The following is a 19,402-nucleotide window of genomic DNA, read 5'->3' on the forward strand; positions in this document are numbered from 1 at the left end:
ACCAATTATTTATCTCCTTTTCTGAGGCAAAAAAGGGTATACCAGTTTCTAAAGTTACCCTTTCTAATTGGCTCTCAAACTGTATCGCCTTAATCTATACCTCCAATAATAGAGAACTGCCATTCAGGATTAGGGGTCATTCAACCAGAGCTTTAGCTACATCATCTGCTTTCCATGCCAGAATGTCTATGGACAGTATTTGTGCTGCAGCTATGTGGGCCAATCCTTATATGTTTATCACTCATTACAAAGTGGATTTGGCCTCCAGGTACAGGGCCTCTTTTGTTTCCACTGTGCTCAAAGGTGTACTTTCATGAGCCACCCGGGGAAAAGGTAATAGGGATGCTGCCCCATCCATGTAAGAATGAAGGTGAGATAGGACAACATAACATAAAGAAGTCATGTACTCACCATAACGTTCTATGTTTGTTGTCCATCTCGCCATTCAGTTTTACGACTACCTTCTTCTTAAGGAAGATGCCCCAATTTTCATCACTATTTTCACTTCCAAAGTATCTGAGTTTCTGTGGCGTTTCCCTGCTATATGATCTTATATTGGGCAGCATAAGTGCACTGAATAGTAAATTAATATCTGTAGGTACTGAGGGGACCTTTTCTTATTTTTTTTGTATGTGAGCACTTGTTAGCAATTTGCTCTATCTACATTCAAATGCACATGAGTGTAACATAGCAGTTTGCCCAAAACACTTGAAATAATCATTTATGGGATAGTTATGAATCCGATGATGTCATTTTCATTCATTCTTCAAATGATGAGTTTTGGATCTGACTTGGCCATGTCTTCCAGATCCTTAGCTCCAACTCTCAAATTCCTCCTTTTACTCACAATGCCTCACCAACTTAACATACCTCAGATCTCATTTCCTGCCATATTGCTTCAGACGTGGATCCATCCTCTCTCAAGCTATTGGGTGATTTCCACTAAAAGTAGTTAGTTTTTCTTAACTTAATTCACATGTCCCACTATTCTATGAGTGTTCTTACCTACCTCCCTTACTTTCTGGATATTTATCTTGGATTCTAACCATCTGTCATTACTTCCATTCTACTGAATATCAGGTATTACATCGCTTGCCATTGTTTGCACCTTTGCCTTTCCTTCCTCTTCCATTTCTAACTGTTAGAGGGTATTTTCTTTATACCACCACTGGTATTTTGCTAAATAAAATAAATAAATAAGCACTGATACCTCTTTCTGTCTTTATCTTATGCTTATTTTCTTGATAAAGACTAGTATTTATGTCCATTATGGCAGACAAACCAACCGGATTCAAAAAATAAATTTCCTGTGGGCACAAGATTCCCAATTCTGATGCTGACAGGGAATGTGCCTTTTGCTTGGGAACCACCCACTTGCATACTGACTGTTCTATTTGTGCTGGTTTCAACATGAGAGCTCATAGTGATAGAAGAAATAATTTAGTTGTGAAGGACATTCTTACTTATACCGTCTCCTCTTCTCTTTCAACTGGTGCTCAAACCCCCTCTAAGACGTTGAATAAAGCAAAGCCTGATTCAGCTTCTAAAGACAAAAATACCAGAAAAAGGTCTCTAGACCCATCTCCAACTTTGGATCCAACCTCCAAGCCACCATCAAAAATTAAAAAAAAAAATCACATCCAACTTCTTTGGATCCTACATCCTTGAAAGTGAAATCTCCCCTGATCCAGTCACCCTGATGCTCACTGGAGCCAATACCTCCTTGACTTCCTTTTCCCTTTCTACAGAAGACTCCATGGAAGCACTCTAGGCTACCATCCACCAGCTCACTGCTTAGGTCCTCCTGGAGTTTGTCTGAAGCCGAGGTGGATAGGATGATGAAGAAATTCCTCAGAGCTCAGATCCAGATGGGGGATAATTTTGGCTGTGTCTCCCACTGAACTTATGAGCCTGCCCATCACTGTTGGTTTTCACTTAACCTCTCCTTCTCCAATCTGTCCTGTGGTTTCAGAGCCTTTGGAACTGAGATCTCTGGGGATATCTTCATTGGATACGAAAATAGGTCATCCTTCAACTCTGACTGCTTTCCTGAGCCTTCTGGCTCTGATTATTTTGGAGCAGGAAGACTCTCAGTGCTGAATCATCAGTGCCAGCTCCAGGGGGGCTGAGATCAACTCTGAACTTACTGGAGCCATCCTAGCCTCTGAGCACGTCATGGCTGGACAGCTTAGGTATGACTCCATCCTTGGGAGGAAGGCCTGGAGGGATTCAGGGGTCATTGGCACATGAGACTTCAACTCCAGTGCTGCCAGATTTGATCTCCCCTAGGCCCTCTGCCCTTGAGATTGTGGAGACAGCCTTCTCTTTGCCTAGTGAGAGGACATCCTTGCCCCCCTCAGATCCCATTACTTTACCACCCTTGAGTATTAGTTCTGAGTCTTGTACTTCTATTCCACTGGGAAAGCCAACTTATTCAAGTCTCCACTCAGTCCCTCAGGACACCCCTGTCACTTCCAATACCTCACCAGACCATCCCACTGATAAGGTCCTTCAGACGAGAATGTGTAAAAGGAGACACTTAGATTCCCCTCAGTAATAGCTCACTGAGGACACTTTCAGTGAAGGGGAAGGGTCCCCCAGATCTCATCTGAGGATGTCTTATTTAGAGACGTACCTGAACTTCTAAAACAAAAAAGTATATGGTCATCCGACACCCCATCCCAGGAGGAGTCAGTGTTCCTGGAGTCTTTTGTGTCTGGCCCAGTAAAATCTTGGATGACATCTCCAGCTGATGAGCTAATAGATCTTGTCTCACATCATGTATGGAATGGCCTAGATACTGTGTAGCCTATCCCTAAGCATCCAGATAAAATTTTAGCCCCCCCCCCAAAGGACATAGCACACTGGAGCAAGGGGGGTCGGTAGATGCCATGCATTGCAGGTTTTTCAAGATGCACTACCATCTGGAATGACTGCTATTCAGATGGACAATATGTCTGCAGTATGGTACATCAACAAACAGGGAGGAACCAGATCTCATCACTATGTTGAGAAGCAATGAGAGTGTGGAAAGTCTGCTATTTCTGACTCCAGACCTCATTTCTTCATTAATGAAGCTCACTGCCTTTGATAGATTACAATGTATACTACAAAATTGACCAAATAGTGTTCCAGAAATTATTTTTTATGTTGTAGTTATTTACTTGCCAGGTTCCAGTGAGTTGGAAGGCGGTAATAACTTTAGTTATCCTCAAGCCAGATGAAGACCCTGACTGCCCAACTGTCATTAAGCCTGTTTCAGTTTTAAATGCTGATTATAAAATCTGTATGGTCATTCTGGCAGATTGACTAGATTATAATCAGTATGGATTTGTTGGAGATAGGCAAACATATCAATTTTTTTAAAACTCTTCTGTCAGCTCAAAATGCCTTTGATGATTATCAGCTAAGATGTGAAGAAGGCTTATGTTATGATTGAAAGGAGCTTTTTCTTTGATAAATTATTAATTATGAGTTTCCTTCAACAGTTATAACCATAGCCATGATAGTGAATTAATATAACAGAACAGTCGTGCATGTCTAAGTTTTAGCTAATCTGTCCCAGCAATTTGAATTAGCTTCATGCATGACAAATAAATTCCTCTGACATGAATTATTTTTTGTGCTGTATTTGGAATCCCTAGCTAATGCAAGCTTTAGTGAGATTTTGCCCTCTCCTAGGTTGGCGAATATCAGTTTACCAAGATACATTACCATAACAATTGGCTATGCATATTTTGCCCCAAGAAAAAAACATTTGTATTGTCTTCCATTGGGAAGAGGCATCTGCAAATTCCGATCTTTTGGTAATGGTAAGCTGAATCTGAGTTATAATTGTGCATAATTTTGGCTAGCCTCTACTCTCTGATAAAATATTTTTTTAGGTCTACCAGTTCATACGTGTGTATTTGTCAAGTCAGGATCTAATAACTGCAATGTATAGCAACTGGCTATTGACAGTTGCAGTATAAAGCCTTTTTATAGTCATGCTGGTTGAGTCAGTTACAGTCATCAAAAAGCTGATCTATTGTTAGTTGACACTACAGAAGTTAGTGACTTGAAGCTTATAGCAAATGTGTTTAATAAATATGTCTTACGTTTAGTATTTGGTCCTAATGTAACCATCCATATTTCTGAAACAGAATATGCTGTTCTCACAGAAAACCCAGTCTAGGAAAGTTTACTAAGAACAATCATAAATCTCTTCTGGTGTGTCTATGGAATATGTATTAATTGGGAAATACCTTCAATGCAATATAAGAAGGCCTGTTTCCATCTCCACTGCTATCTCTTGGAAAAGGATGCCCCTGTCTGCTAGGTCTTCTCAATCCTTAAAACTGTTCATAAGTAGGCTGGACTTATGGGTTGGTCCTGCATTTTATTTATTCATTAATTAATTTATTTTATTTATTTATTTATTTTTCTGCCACGGGGTTTTGGAGTCTATATTCCAATCTAGCCCTTAGGCCAAACCACAGTTATTATTGAAACTATGCAATGCAGATGGCTTGCTACAGATTTAAATACATCACAACATGGTTAGTGTTCCCTTTCCTGCAGGCAATGAAGAGACTGACTGAGGAAAAGTTATGGTCCAGAAACGAAAACTGTTCTCTTGTGCTTCCAATACCAGACAGACCAGACAAACATGCATCTGGAGCATTTCTCCCCGGGCCGCCGCTGAAAACAGGCTCTGTTGAACCTAGTCGGACTATCCCGGTCAACAAATGTTAAATAAATAAATAAATAAATAAATAAACTTTAATGTTGTTGTGAGAGTAACAGTTTTTTTCATTCACTGGCTAAAGATACTTGATTTTAAAGCAACAGTGAAATTTGGTGTGCACAGATGCATAAATAAAATTACTTAGAAATTACCATCAAAGACTGCTAAAGACTGTATATTAAGCATAAAACTGTGAAACAACTGTAACTCATAAAATTAAGCTGCAAATGTGTTTTGAGGTGGAAGAAGCACATTCCTTTGTGTGTGGTTTACTGCCATGTTTAAAATGTACATTTTTGTGCTTATGTTTAAGATGTGAAAATCAAACTATCTCAATGGAAAACTATGAGGATGACTTCAACAAACAAATCAGAAACAGCAGACCTGAAAACAGCGATGAACTTCAGAATGTAGTGGAAGGTATTATGTAGTGAATGTTTTCCTTTGTTAATAGATGTATATTGGTTTTAGTATTTTCCAGGAATAATTTTGCCTTAAGAGGCTTTGCCATTAGAATATGTTAAGTGATAAAACTTACCATCTGACATTATCTTTTAGATAATTTTATATAACTTTTAAGATATGAAATAAAAAGAGTGGCATAAGGAAATTTAGTAAAGAAAACATTTTGACTTCATCACACTTTATTAGTGCCATTAAAATGGTTTTAAAACCAAACAATTATTAAATAACAAATGCCTTAATATGTAATGAGCTGTTCATTAAATCAACCAATCAGCCTTCATTTTGTCAGTATAACAAATTAAATCAGGCTTAACTGTTTCTTCTGTTCCACTCCCTGTTAAGCCATTTTTATCTCCAAATCAGATTCACATTTTAATAGCAATATTTCCAAACACCTTCTTGTAATGGTTGGTTTTCTTCTTGTAAAGCCCAAAATAAAAACTGCAGAAACTGCTTTTATTTGGTTTATGTACAGCCATGGCATTTCCTTCATTTTTTTATACTAGTGTCATCTGTAAGCTCAGTTGCAATAGCAGAAAATAAGACCTCAGAGCCCCTCTACCGGCTTCTAGAAAGTGATCAAGCAGATGGAACAACAAACTATCAGGTTCCAAGGCAAAGATAGAAAGATAAAGACAATAGTCATCAGACACCCTTTATGACAAATGCCAGCAACTAGACCCTTAGGACCATTAGACCTATGTGACCCAATAGGGCCCCTCAGGAGCCCCTGCAGTAGAGTATGACAGAGTCATTATGCCTTACATGGCACAGGGATTTGCCTGAGAACCACTACACTAAAGTACTAGGCATTTTCCAACTGGTAGTCTTGGTCCAGTAATGCTTACAATTATTGCTAGTAGAATGGACAAAATTTTCCTTCATACATTGAATCAGTGGCCAGTCCAGTATGCAGCTTCACTCCTCTTGCGTACCTCACACTGTTAGCTGCTTGTGCTCCCATACTAGTCAGTTGCTGTTGCTGAGTGGTCAACTGGGTTTTCATCCAAAAATTGGTTGGCTTAAGCATTTGGTTTTATGGATTATTCAATTTTCCATCTTAAAAGATAAGAATACCAGGCTTAATCTGAAGACTGATAAGGCCGGCACTATTTTCTTTTACTTCAGCTGCTGACATAGGTTTTATGACTGGAAAATTAAACTCAAACTAAAAACTGCAGATGGAATGAAGGAGCGAACACAATTCTTTGATACTTTCGTTCAAATTTATTCTTCATGAACGTCTTCAGAAAAAAGTTAACCACTCAAAACACACCTCTTATAAGTTATATCACACATCACATGACTTTCATGATACATTAAATTAAATGTAAGTACTGTTGTTAATAATAATGTTACAAGTCATTATGAAGATGTTGGCAGTTGCAGGAAAGACATTTTTGAGCTTGAGAAGCTCACAGTTCACTTTATGTCTATGGAACTGGAGATTTTATATCTCAGTGAATGTATTAAGCGTAAATGTGCTCCACAGGGACTATGACTATCAAAATATCCAAACTGTGTGAACTTTGGTGACCCATTTTACATTGAGTTAGTCAACTTATTCAATGAAACAGAGGTCAACATGATGCGTATGCTTGCAACACATTATTTAAAAGAGTTTAGCACAGTCAAAGAAAATATGGCAAATTTAGACAACAAAATTAAGGGACATTGTTGTTTCAATGTACTTTCTGATTTATATAGTAGCATTGGGGCCAAAGCTGATAGGCACAGAGCCTCCATAGTCACAAGGAAGCAGTCTAAACTGAGGAGGGATCTTTTGGCCTATGCCAAAAAAGAGGCCTACCCTCCGGTTACTTCCAATGGAAAAAAGTTTGCTGAAATGATAGTTTGATGGATGAAGACTTCGACAAATAGAATTCGACGAACAGGTGTCTGACATTTAGTGGGTTTGATAATATAATATAGACCCAATGAGCTGACTGTAGGTGGCACTACCTATATTCAGCCAGAAAAACAGCAAACCTGCTGGCCAATACATTCAGCTCAAATTTCACCAGTTCATCACTACCATTCCTTTGCCTGTTATCAAAGAAGAACAGATTGTCAATGCAGTCTCTAAAGCTAGAAACATGGCATCTATGGACCCTGATGAAATCCCAGGGTACCTGTTAAATAGATTGAAACATGACCTAGCAGTCCCACTTGGATCTCTGTTTATCCACAGTCTCCAGACAGGCTTTGTCCCAGTAGAGTGGAGGTCAGCAATAGTCATCTCTCTGCACAAGAGGTGGTCTATCAACTGACCCAGGAATCTACCAACCCATAAGTCTGACTAGCCTCATATGCAAGGCTATGGAAAGGATAATCATGGGCCCGATTAACAATGACACAGGAAATATCCAGACTCTAGACACACAACCCAGTTTGGCTTCATCAAGGACAGGTCCTGCCTGTTCAATTTGATTAACTTATTTGAGAAGGTTACCAAGGCCATGGATGAGGATAAGACAGTGCATACTGCTTACCCTGACCTGGCCAAGACATTTGTCATAATACCCCACTGGGGTATTATAGATAAACTCACAAAATTGGGCATAAACATCTACGCCAATGGATGGACATATGTTAGTGTAAGGGGAATCCACATCCAGCTGGGCCACCTCCTGTTTGGGATATACTTCTCAGATGTCAAGACAAATGTATATGGCCTTTGGCTGACCAAGTTTGCTAATGAATGCAGATTGGCAGCAATCACTGACTCCCCAAATTATGTTGATATCCTACAGAAAGGTCTGATGCAGAGTTATGATTGGTATCAGAGCCATGGCCTCTAACTAAATGGAAAGAAGTGCATAATAATACCTTTTTGAAATTAAATACCCCTACAAATTACAACAGTGATAGCACCCCCCCTAAGAGTGGACCCAATGTTGAGAGATCTGCGTACTCAGATAGATAGTAATCTGAACTTTGACCACCATGTCTAAATGGGGGTGAGGAAATCTTTCTATATGTCTCAGCTTATAAGTAAGGGCATGGCATACAGATCTAAGGATGTCATAATACCATTGTACTTGGCACTCATCAGACCAATAATCAAGTACAATGCACCCTTTGGCATGTACCTTGCCAGGCATCAACAACAGTTGGAGCATCCATAGAGGCTTCTCACTAAAAAATACAGGGTATAACCATAATGCACATGCGGACCAATGAAAAGCCCTATCACTGTATTCAGTTTCATACAGATTACAGATGGGTGATCTGTGCCTGACCTACAAGGCAGTCTGTGACCTACCCCTACTGGAAATGTTGCATATTCACAAAACTAACTGCATGAGGGCTATCCATTCCAAATATGCAAACCTGATCTCTAACATGAATAAATTATGTTGGAGAAAGTGATATGTGTCCCAGAGATTACCCTGCCTTTGGAATTGGCTTCCTGTTCACATGAAGCAGAGCCCTTCCCTGACCATCTTCAAGAACAATCTGGATCGGTGGATGGGAAATCATAAATTAACTCCTGGCGTGGTGCGGGTGCCCATGTCCCTTATGCACAAAGGCAGTCTGTAACAGTAGTCAAAACCCCACTTGTTGACACTTGTTATCTTTCCCCTAGGGTGAAAAAAACTGTGTAAAATATGGGTAATATGGGGGCTAGCCTTGTAAGGCCTCTCTGAGCCATTTGCCTAGTAATCTCATATAAAATTGTGAACCTATGAGATAAGACAGTTGTAATGGCAGCAAACAGGAGAATCATAAGAAGCTGTAACTTGAGATATAATGGAAAATAGTGGAACAGATTAACAGCTTCAAGCATCTGGAAGGGTGGCTGAGAAGAATGGAAGTCTGAATGAGGAGGTCAAAGTTAAAATCAGTGGGCTGCAGCTAGCTGTCACAGAGTGCCAGGGGTAGTACAAGATGAAAAAATGCCAAAGAAGCAGAAAAGTAAGGTATACAAAACCATGGTGCAACCACTACTGCTGTATGATGCAGAAACCTGGGCAGTGAATACAGAGCAATTAAAGAAGCTAGAGGTGATGGAGATGAAGTGCCTGAGATGGGTGGTGGGAAGTACACTGTGGGACAGATGAAGAAATGAAGACATCGGAGCAGAAGCCAAAGTAACTCAAGTTGCAGAGATGTTTATACAGAATAGATTACAGTAGTTTGGGCACATTTGCAGGAAAGCAAAAGACAATCTGGTGAAGAAGATTTGAGACAGACAGGAAAAAAGCAAGATAAATGAGGACAACCAGCAAAAGGATGAGCGGACTGTGTGAGAGAATACTTCTTTGACAGGCATGACTACCAAAGAAGGCAGGACAGTGGCACTGAATTGAGAGAGATGATGACAGTTGATCCAATACCCCAACCCTTTGTAGAAAATGGGAAAATGGGGATTGATGATGATGATGATGAATCTTTATGCTCAGCAATTCATCTGTTTGCTATATCAATGTAAAGATGCCACACAATTCCAATTGATAAGGCAAACTCTACATTTGTAGTACAGTTTCAAAGATCTTTATTAAAATACACCTTCTCTAAAAGATGCATAAATAAAGCACAACCTTTTAGATATAATTGCACTGGTTACAGCATCCACAGCTGTTATTAACCATAGATGTGAAGTTGTTCAATCTCGCCATTTGTTCTTACACGTGGGTTCGGAGCCGGTCCATCGGCTCCAAGTCGGCCGCTTTCCAAGCTCTAGATCTCTTAGAAGCTTGAGACACAGTCCCTATCCCATGATGGTCTGCTGACAAACCCTAGATCTAGTTTGCCGCTGCAATGGATCACACGATCTTCTGAAGAAGCTCGGGCCAGTATTCTCTTTTATTATATATTTGTGTATTTAGACTTTAATATTTATCAGGGATTTGATATTTAGTGAGGCTTCACTTTTTTCTTCCTTTTTGGTGATATTAGAGTAGGTAATCTAAGCTAGTATTTGAAAGTAGTTTGGAGTGGTTTGCTCCTAGGCCTTAAGTCTGTATTGAGTGTTTGTTTTTTCTTTCTTTGTTATTGTAGTTCAGGGATCTGAACTTCTAAGTGAGTTTTGTGGTGTTATTGGAATAATTTTTTTCACAATGTCAGAAAAGCAAAAATCTGGTTTCAAAAAGTGTGACTGTGGACAAAAGATGTGCATCACGGATAATCATCCTTCTTGTGTTTACTGTTTGGGTCCGCTACAGTTACAGGAGGACTGCTCTATCTGCCATTCCTTCAATGGCAGGGTGTTATTAGAGAGGAGAAGGAAATTGGTAGACAGAGGACTGTTGAAATCGGACTTCCAGGATTTATTGGATAAGACTGACCAGACCTCCAAGTCCTCGAAGTGGTCAAAGTCATCTAAGGTGTCTTCGGAGCACAAGTCTTCGGCTCCAAGCACCTATGGCAAGACACGGTTGCCAGCTCCACATCCTTCGGAGCCGTTCACAGAGATCTTACCGAGATCTTACCTTGGAGCCAAGTCATTGCATTGGAACCGGCGTCGGAGATTTTGAAATCTCCGATCCTTAAGTCAGTGGCTTCTTCGGCTCCTTTGACCCATTTTTCCAGTGCCCTTTCTGACAGCAATGTAAACCGAGTGGTACAGAGACTCTTGGTGAACCCGGCCCTGGCCAAATTGCTTGCTGCTTCGACCCAGTTGGCTTTGAAGCCTACGACCCCTCCTTCCATGAGTTCTGCTCCTCATCCGAGGCCAGTCAAGCCTTCAGAGCTGGAAAGAGAGGATCCGATAGTGGTGTAACCCCTGAGGCTGAGGCCTATTCCAGTGCTCTCATCTCCTTTGACTTTGACTTCTTCGGTTCCGATCGAAGAGTCTCGGAGCTGACACTCTCTTGCCGGATCCGAGGGGGGGAGTTGAACCGATGCTTCGGTTCAGACTCTCCCTCTCGGGACTTTGGCGCAGATGAGCTCGGTTCCATCCGTTGGTTCGGAGCCCGTGGTCTTGGTCCCTGGGAGGCTGCCGTCTTCTTCGGAACCGCCAGACTCCTCGGGTCGGGAAACTGGTGCCTTTGATGCCATGAGGAAGGTCATGTCTGCTAAGACTCTCACTTCTTCGGCTCCTTCCTCTTCCTCCCCTAAAGGGCCGCATTCTATGTCTACACCACAGGTTCCCACTAAGCGACGAGCCCCAGAGTCTCAGGTAACCCCATTGGGTGACCCCTGCTTGACTGAAACTTCATCAGATGCCCCCACTGATGAAGTTCCCAGGAAAAGACTGTGTAAGAGGAGGAATTTAGATTCCCCCCAGGAATCCTTAACATCAGACACTGACTTAGAGGAATGAGAAGGGTCCTCACGGTCCTCCTCTGAGGATGTCTCTTTTGCAGACATTCTTGAAATACTAAGGCAGAGGGGTGACTGGCAGTCTCTTACCCCTACTGAGGATGAGTCGGTGCTCTTGAAGGCTTTTGTGTCTCAGCCCTCCACCTCCTGGGTTACTCTGCCTTTCGATGAATTAATGGACTTGATCACTCAAAAGGCGTGGGAGGCTCCTGATTCTATGGAACCGGTCCCTCAGAGGCCCAACAAATTTATCACCTGCCCTCAGGATAAGTCATTTCTCACAAAAGGGGTTCCCGTTGATGCCATGGTGGTGGCAGCGGCCACCAAGAAAGAGATGACAGACACCTCTTTTTCTGTCCATCCCCCTAATAGAGATTCCAGGACAATGGACAGATATGGGAAATGCATCTTTAGTTCTGCAACATTTGCAATGAGATCGCTTAACTACTTAACCCATTTTACCCGTCTTCAATGAGATCTCCTAAAAGAGCTTGGAGATACTCTACAGGGCACAGCTTAACACCCTTAATTCCATCGTAAACTAGTCCATGAGGCTCATTTCTTATGCAGCCAAGGGACTGAGCTGGGCAGCGGGTTCCGCGATAGCTCTGTGGAGACAATCCTGGATGCGCTTATGCTTCTTTGCAGAAGCCTTCAAGTCTTCCTTTGTGAATACCCCATTTGATGGCTCTTCCTTGTTTGGGCTCAAAGTCAAGGAGACACTCACTAGGTGTGAGCAGGAAGGAAAGACTCTATCTGCCGTAGGAGTCCATTTTTCCACCCCTACTAGACCATACCCCAAACTGCTGAGAGGTGGAAAAATGTGGTTCCGAAAGTCCCAAGGAGCTTTCCAGAACACACGTAGTGAAACCCCCTCCAGCGGCAGAGGAGGGGGGTATAATGGTAGATGCCACCCAGGTGGCAGAGGGGGTCCGCAGAACCAGGGTGACAGGGAGCAGTTCCCTGGCAAACCCTATCAGCGCTCCTGAGATGAGGCCCAACCGTCCTACTCTGGAGGCAGTCGGGGGTTGCTTAGCTTTATACCCAGACGCCTGGCTAGGAATTACATCAGATTCCTGGGTAAAAAGCATAATCACCAGAGGCTACATCATTCCCTTTTCAGAATTCCCTTCCATTCGGACAAGGATCCCAGACGTTCCACCCAGTCTACGGAGTCTAGCAGCTGTAGAAATTCAGAGACTGCTGGAAAAAAGTCATCCAGCCAGTCCCGGCAGACCAAATAGGATCTGGAACTTACTCCAGGTTCTTTTTAGTTCCAAAGAAAACAGGGGACTGGAGGCCCATCTTAGACCTCAGCAATCTCAACTCCTTTGTCAAAAAGGAAAAGTTCTGGATGGTCACGCTTCAGTCGATAATCCCGTTTCTCGAAATGGGCGATTGGATGTGCTCGATAGATCTCAAGGATGCGTACTACCACATAAATATGGCCAGGCCATCCAGAGATCACTTGCATTTCTGGCAGGGGGCCAGTCACTACCAATTCCGAGCTCTGCCCTTTGGTCTCACCCCAGCCCCCAGAGTGTTCACCAAATGCATGGTAGTTGTCACAGCTCACCTGAGACATTTAGGATTCTGGGTGTTTCCATATCTCGACAAATGGCGCCTCACTGCCACCACCAGGCAACAACTGATTCACACCAGAGATTACACTATCAGCCTGAGCTCCCACTTGGGCATAGCCTTAAATTTCAAAAAATCTGCTTTATCGCCGTCGCAACATATTTCCTTTATAGGAGCAGATCTAGACACCACCACCACCCTGGTCAGATTGCCTCAAGAACAAGTAATCTCTACGAAACCAAGTATCCCTTTTGTTGATGGAAAAGAAAGTCCGTGCATTCCATGTTCTGAAGCTGTTAGGCACCATGGCAGTGACTCTCATAGCAGTTCCTCTGGGGTGCATGCACATGAGGATACTCCAATGGTTACTCTTCACACAGTGGTCTTATCAACAACTTCCAATGTCACACGAGATTCTACTGACAAATACTTGCAAAAAGGACCGCCTTTGGTGGTTGAACAACCACCAAGGTACTGTAGGTTGTCCATTTGTACTCCCCCCTACAACAGCCACAGTGACCACGGATGCTTCCCTGATAGGGTGGGGGGGGCTGTGTCAGGGAAGAACTGTCCAAGGTACTTGGTCAGAGATGGAATCCAATTTGCACATCAATGTCTTGGACTTGAGAGCAGTGTTCCTGGCGTTGCAACACTTTCACGACTCTCTACCTCGAGACAATTGCAATACAGACAGACAACATGTCGGTAGTCTGGTACATCAACAAGCAAGGGGGAACCAGATCTTACCCCTTACGCCAAGAGGCCCTGAGAATTTGGCAGTGGGCTGTATCCACCTGGCACTTCCTGATAGCAACACACATCCCAGGGTCATCCAACATGATAGCGGACAAATTGAACAGAGCCATTCTGTTGCCTCATGAGTGGTCCCTCAAAGAATAAGTGGTGGAAAGGATATTCCGCAAATGGGGCCAGCCTTGCTGTGACCTTTTTGCATCCCCAATGAATGCCAAATGCAGAAGCTACTTTGCCCTATACCCTCCACCGGAGGACATCCCAAGGGACGCACTCATACACGATTGGCCCTCGGGTCTCCTATATGCCTTTCCTCCATCCCCGCAGATCCCCAAATTTTTACAGAAAGCCAAAAGCCTGGTAAGGACTGTTATTCTGATAGCCCTGTTTTGGCCTCAGCAGATATGGTTCCCCTTCCTTCAACAATACCAAGTGGAAGAACCTTGGGTTCTGAACCCAGTGCCAGACCTTCTGACTCATTTGTCGGGAGTTCTTCACCCGTCTCTTGTATCCCTCAAACTGACAGCTTGGCTGATCCACTTCCCAACCTAGCCAGGTCTCATGATTTGTCTCCCTCAGTTCAGCATATTCTGGTTTCCTCGCATAAAGTCTCCACCAGGAAACTATATAACAGTAAATGGAAACAATTTTGTCATTGGGCTTCTCAACATAGTATTGATCCCTTTATCACCCCCATTCATAGCATTCTGGAATTTTTGACTTCACTTTTCCACAGTGGAGTGGCAGCCACTACTATAAAGGTTCAATTGGCTGCCATATCTAACTTCCATGTGGGATGCGCAGGTTCTAACATTATGTCCCACAGATTATGTAAAGCCTTTCTGAAAGGGACTCATCACCTCCGACCCCCTATCAGACATCCGATTGCTCCCTGGAATCTAAATTTGGTGCTGTCTCAACTCATGCTTCCCCCTTTTGAGCCCGCATCTTCTTGTCCGTTGAAGTTCCTTTCTTGGAAGACAATTTTCTTAGTGGACATTACTTCGGTGCATAGAGTTTCTGAGCTTCAAGCACTCTCTGTTAGGCCCCCATATTTGGTCTTTCACCCCGACAGGGTGTCTCTAAGAACAAATCCATCCTTTCTTCCAAAGGTCTGTTCCGAAGCAAACTTGAACCAGTCCATTGAACTTCCCACTTTTTTCAGGCATCATGCCAGTAAATTGGAATACATGTTACATAAGCTTGATGTTCATAGACAGCTGAGATTTTATTTGGACAGAACAAAAGGATTCAGAAAATCAGATCAACTATTTGTTTCCCATGCAGATAATAAGAAGGGCCTTTTGGTATCCAAAGTTACGTTGTCCAAATGGCTTTCTGATTGTATAAAGTTTGCATATTCTTCATCCCATCAACCTTTAGAAAGTGAAGTGAAAGCTTATTCTACGAGGGCTGTTTCTATGTCCTTAGCTCACGCAGCTCGTTTACCTTTGGACACCATTTGTGCAGCCGCTACTTGGTCCAACCCTCATGCATTTATTACTCATTACAAAGTGGACAAGGCCTCCAGGGACAGGGCTTCCTTTGGTTCCACCATTCTCAGGAATATACTCCCGTGAGCTGCCCAGGATTAGGGTGCTTGGGACGCTACCCACGTGTAAGAACAAACGGCGAGATTGAACTTCACATAAAGAAGTTATGTTCTTACCATAACTTTCCATGTGAGTTGTTCATCTTGCCTTTGTTCTTAAACTCCCTCCCACCTTCCCCCTCCATGTTCTGGAAGAACGGGTATGGCTGGTGGTCTGTTTAATTTTACTAGTATCCTCTTGTCAGCCAGGTTATCTTTTAATTAAATGTAAATAGTTACCTTGTTATATTGGGTTGCTTAGTTGTGTTTCTTGCTGGTTTTCAGCAAACTAGATCTGTGGTTTAGCAGCAGAGCATCATGGGATAGGGGCTGTGTCTCGAGCTTCTAAGAGATCTAGAACTTGGAAAGCGGCCGACTTGGAGCCGATGGATCGACTCCAAACCCACGTGTAAGAACAAAGGTGAGATGAACAACTCACATGGAACGTTATGGTAAGAACAAAACTTCTTTTTTACAAATGCCTAGTCATCTGTCTTGGTTTAGCTTACATATGAATTATGATGCACCCCCTCGTGTATACCAGAGATAAATAATTGGGTATGATATATACACTAGCGCAATGTGCCAGTGTGGATTAATAACATTTTTGAACTTGCATCCTTCTTGGTAAGTTTATTGACTACAATGAATGATCTGTGGTGGTGTACCTGTGTTTTACTAGTTAAAAGTAATTCAGTAGATGTTTCATATGTATCCATATAGCTTCAATTATCACTCATTCATCATAGCCTCTCACCCTACATTTCTCAGCTACATTTCTCTTTAGGATGTGAAACCTTGTTTTCCAGAATTGATGATTTATCTTTTAGGTTGTCCTCCCACAATATTGCATTTGGTATTTAAATAGAAATGAGCAGTTGGAGGTTAGAATCCACAAAGCTGCTGTACAGAGGGCTTACAAAGTTTTGTGTCAGTGGTCTCTTTCTTCATCAGCTTTAGTAAAGCAAACCATGTGCCCAGAAGACCTGTAACAAACATTTTGACTCTGTTATTGATTACATAATAGATTACATTTTGCTGACTGGTTAGACCTCACTGTACTGAACAGCTCTTTTACAGAGAGTTCTGAGGAGTGTTTACTAACACAGTACACATAGAACATATTAATGGTGAAAAAAGGAAGAACATAAATTAGTTGGCAAGTGCCTTCAAAACAGCATGACAAATACTTTTATAGTCTTCATGTAGTAAGACAATATAGATCTATTAACACAAAAAATAGAACAACACAAAGCAGATGCAGCAGTATTATTAACATTCAGTTTGTGTGCATGACATTCTTAAATTATTATGACTGCGGCTGATTTCATTATTTTTAATCCCTCCTTTAAATGAGTCCATAGAGACTGTTTAGACCCTCTTTAGCAACTTCACTATTTATTTCCATTTAATCAAAGTGGAATTTGTTAATTATAACAAACATTATTAAAGTATACAGCTTCCTGATTGGCTCAAGAAATATGTATAGAATTATGTGTACAGCATCCTGACTGGCACAAAAAATATATATAGAATTATGATTAATGAAGCATTTGATCACAAACCAGTAAAGTTAATGAAAGAAATGTAACTAACAGAAGCATTATAAGTCATATTGCATATGTAAATCAATCCTTCAAACAGAAATATATTTCAGTAGCTGTAGCATGTCATGCATTAGCGACATGACTTCTGCCTTTACTCTTATTAAAAATTCCAGGCCTGAGACTGAACTCTACCTGAATCAGTACTCTACCCAGCCAATAAATTCAAACTAAAATAAAATAAAAATATTCAGCTGGACCCTAAAATGTCTCTAAAATAAAAAAAAAAACTTTACCAATAGTAAGTACAGCCATGAAACATCAAACTCATTTATATGGTTTACCATCAAAATATCAAAGGGAAAAATAAATTCCTATCAAAAGAACAAACTAAAGTGCCGAAAACAAAAACAAAATTTAGCCTGAATATCAAACGTCAGAAACACGATGAATGACACTCGACATACCAGACTTCCAGTTTCGGAACTCTGTTACATTCTTTTACATTTTACCAGGGGTGCAAGCCCCCTGCACATCCTGCAAATTATATATACCAACTTTGAGATAGCACTACAATGAGGAAAAGGGTAAATTCCCCACCCCCCACTGTACAGCGATCTCCATTCACAACACCAAAGTTATAATAATAATGAATCAAGCTTTATTTTCGTTATTATGATTTTGTATTATTCCAGTTCGGCGGCATTGTGAAAATTTGAAAACATACTTTCGGCCATATGACTTTTGTTAACGAGCCTTCAAAGGTTTGTTGCCAAACCCATTTATACACACATAGATAACTAAAGAGATTTAGATCCTAATCAGTTTGGTTTTGCGAAGGGCAGGTCCTGTGTTCTGAAACTAGTAAGCTTCTTTGTAAAGGTTACAGAGCCTGTGGGCAATGGTCACTCTGTGCATTCTGTCTGTCATGATTTGGCTAAGGCTTTTGACTCTCTTCCCCATGCTGTTATTGTTAAAAACTTATACAAACTTAATGTAAACCCCTATTGTATATGCTGGACTGCAAATCAGCCATCTGAGACATCCCCCCTGCATAAATGTAAATGTAGTAGAAAGTGTGTTTGTTAGCTAGTTGTTGTTATGGGAGAAGGGGATGTTATTTACATGTGCATTAGTTTTCAATGTTATGAAGTACACTTTCAATGTTCTGATTTTTTATTGTTTTGGGTTTTCAGTTTTTTGAGATTTCGATGTTTTGGTCTCAATGTTTTGAATTTCAACGTTATAAAATTTCAATGTTTTGAAATAGACCCACCTGTATATATCTGGCACAGAGTCTCCAAATCACATATGATCTTACAGGGGGAATTATTTATATCTGTTCTCCCTGCATAGAGCACTGTGGCTCCACAATGTGGTAAGACTGAGTACAGTATTTCAAATTAGAATACGCCATTCAACTGTGGTGAGTTGTTGGTATTAAGTGCTTGAAAAGGGAGGAATGAACTTTTAAGTATGTATTTAGCTAGATATATTATGGTCCTTGCAATTGCTTGCCTAGCATTGTTTCTATGTTTCTGTGCTTGTTGACATTAGAAAAGCACCTCTTTAACTTCAGTTTCTAATTTAAGCAGAACTGTGCTGTTTCCCAGACAAACTTCACTCCTTGGCTGTGAGAGTGGTTTTTGGTGAGCTGGGTGTTAATAAACAAAGTGCATAGTTGCATAAATGTTTTCTGTGTACTATGTGTGGTACACCATCAATAATTATTATGATTCATAAACAGGGATCACAGTGATAATGGGTTGCAATCAGATGCCTTTCTTGCTTAATGTATGGAGCACTGGTGATGCATTATGAGCAGCAGTGTTACATACAGATGGAGACACTGCTGTATGGGATGTTAGTGCTAAAACTACAGCAGGGAAACAGTGACTTACTACAGTAGGTAAATACCCTACGAAGTTGCTCCTGCTTGCTGTGCTGCACTTTGCTTCATCACGATGCCATAAAGTAAGTCGTAAAAGATTGTTGTTCAGCATGACAGTGTTGCTAAGGTCATTACCATAATATGATAATGAGATGTGCTGCTGTGTGAGCTCTCATTGGTGGGATCCAAAAGCATCAATGTGTGGAGGTAGGGACAAGTGTGATGGTGGCAGAAGATTTTTCTGAAACTCAGGCAGCTGTGTTACTGGTAGATTTAGGGTTGCCACCTTCCTTCACGGCTAAAACTGGAGCAAAGCCCACCCCAACCCCCTCTCCCGCCAACATACCTCCTATTTTGTGATGTCACGACAGCATCACTCAACGGGAACGCCCTCTTTTTTCGTTCCCGCCGCCTGCTTTTGGCTGATTTACTATGCTTTTCTGTAAAAAAAGCATAGTAAATCAGCCGATTTACAAACTCCGATAGTCTGTTTCCTTTTAGAAACAGAATACCGGAGTTTGTACAGTGTTTTCCGGACTACCGGAGAATCAGTTTGATTTCCTGATAGTCCGGAAAAAAAACGG

At 41.5% G+C, this 19,402-nt stretch overlaps 1 protein-coding gene across 1 annotated transcript in view; it reads left to right on the forward strand.

Annotated features, from left to right (window-relative positions):
• The first annotated feature begins 5,042 nt into the window (after positions 1–5,042).
• LOC122804061 overlaps positions 5,043–19,402 on the forward strand; it is a 206,878-nt gene continuing 192,518 nt past the window's right edge. The window contains exon 1 of the mRNA XM_044073730.1: positions 5,043–5,146. Within this exon, the coding sequence (XP_043929665.1) occupies positions 5,062–5,146 (85 nt within the window). The 5' untranslated portion in view covers positions 5,043–5,061. The remainder of the gene's footprint in view (positions 5,147–19,402) is intronic.

Source organism: Protopterus annectens, chromosome 6.part0, assembly GCF_019279795.1.
Source record: "Protopterus annectens isolate FY-2018-M chromosome 6.part0, PAN1.0, whole genome shotgun sequence".
Taxonomy (NCBI): domain Eukaryota; kingdom Metazoa; phylum Chordata; order Ceratodontiformes; family Protopteridae; genus Protopterus; species Protopterus annectens.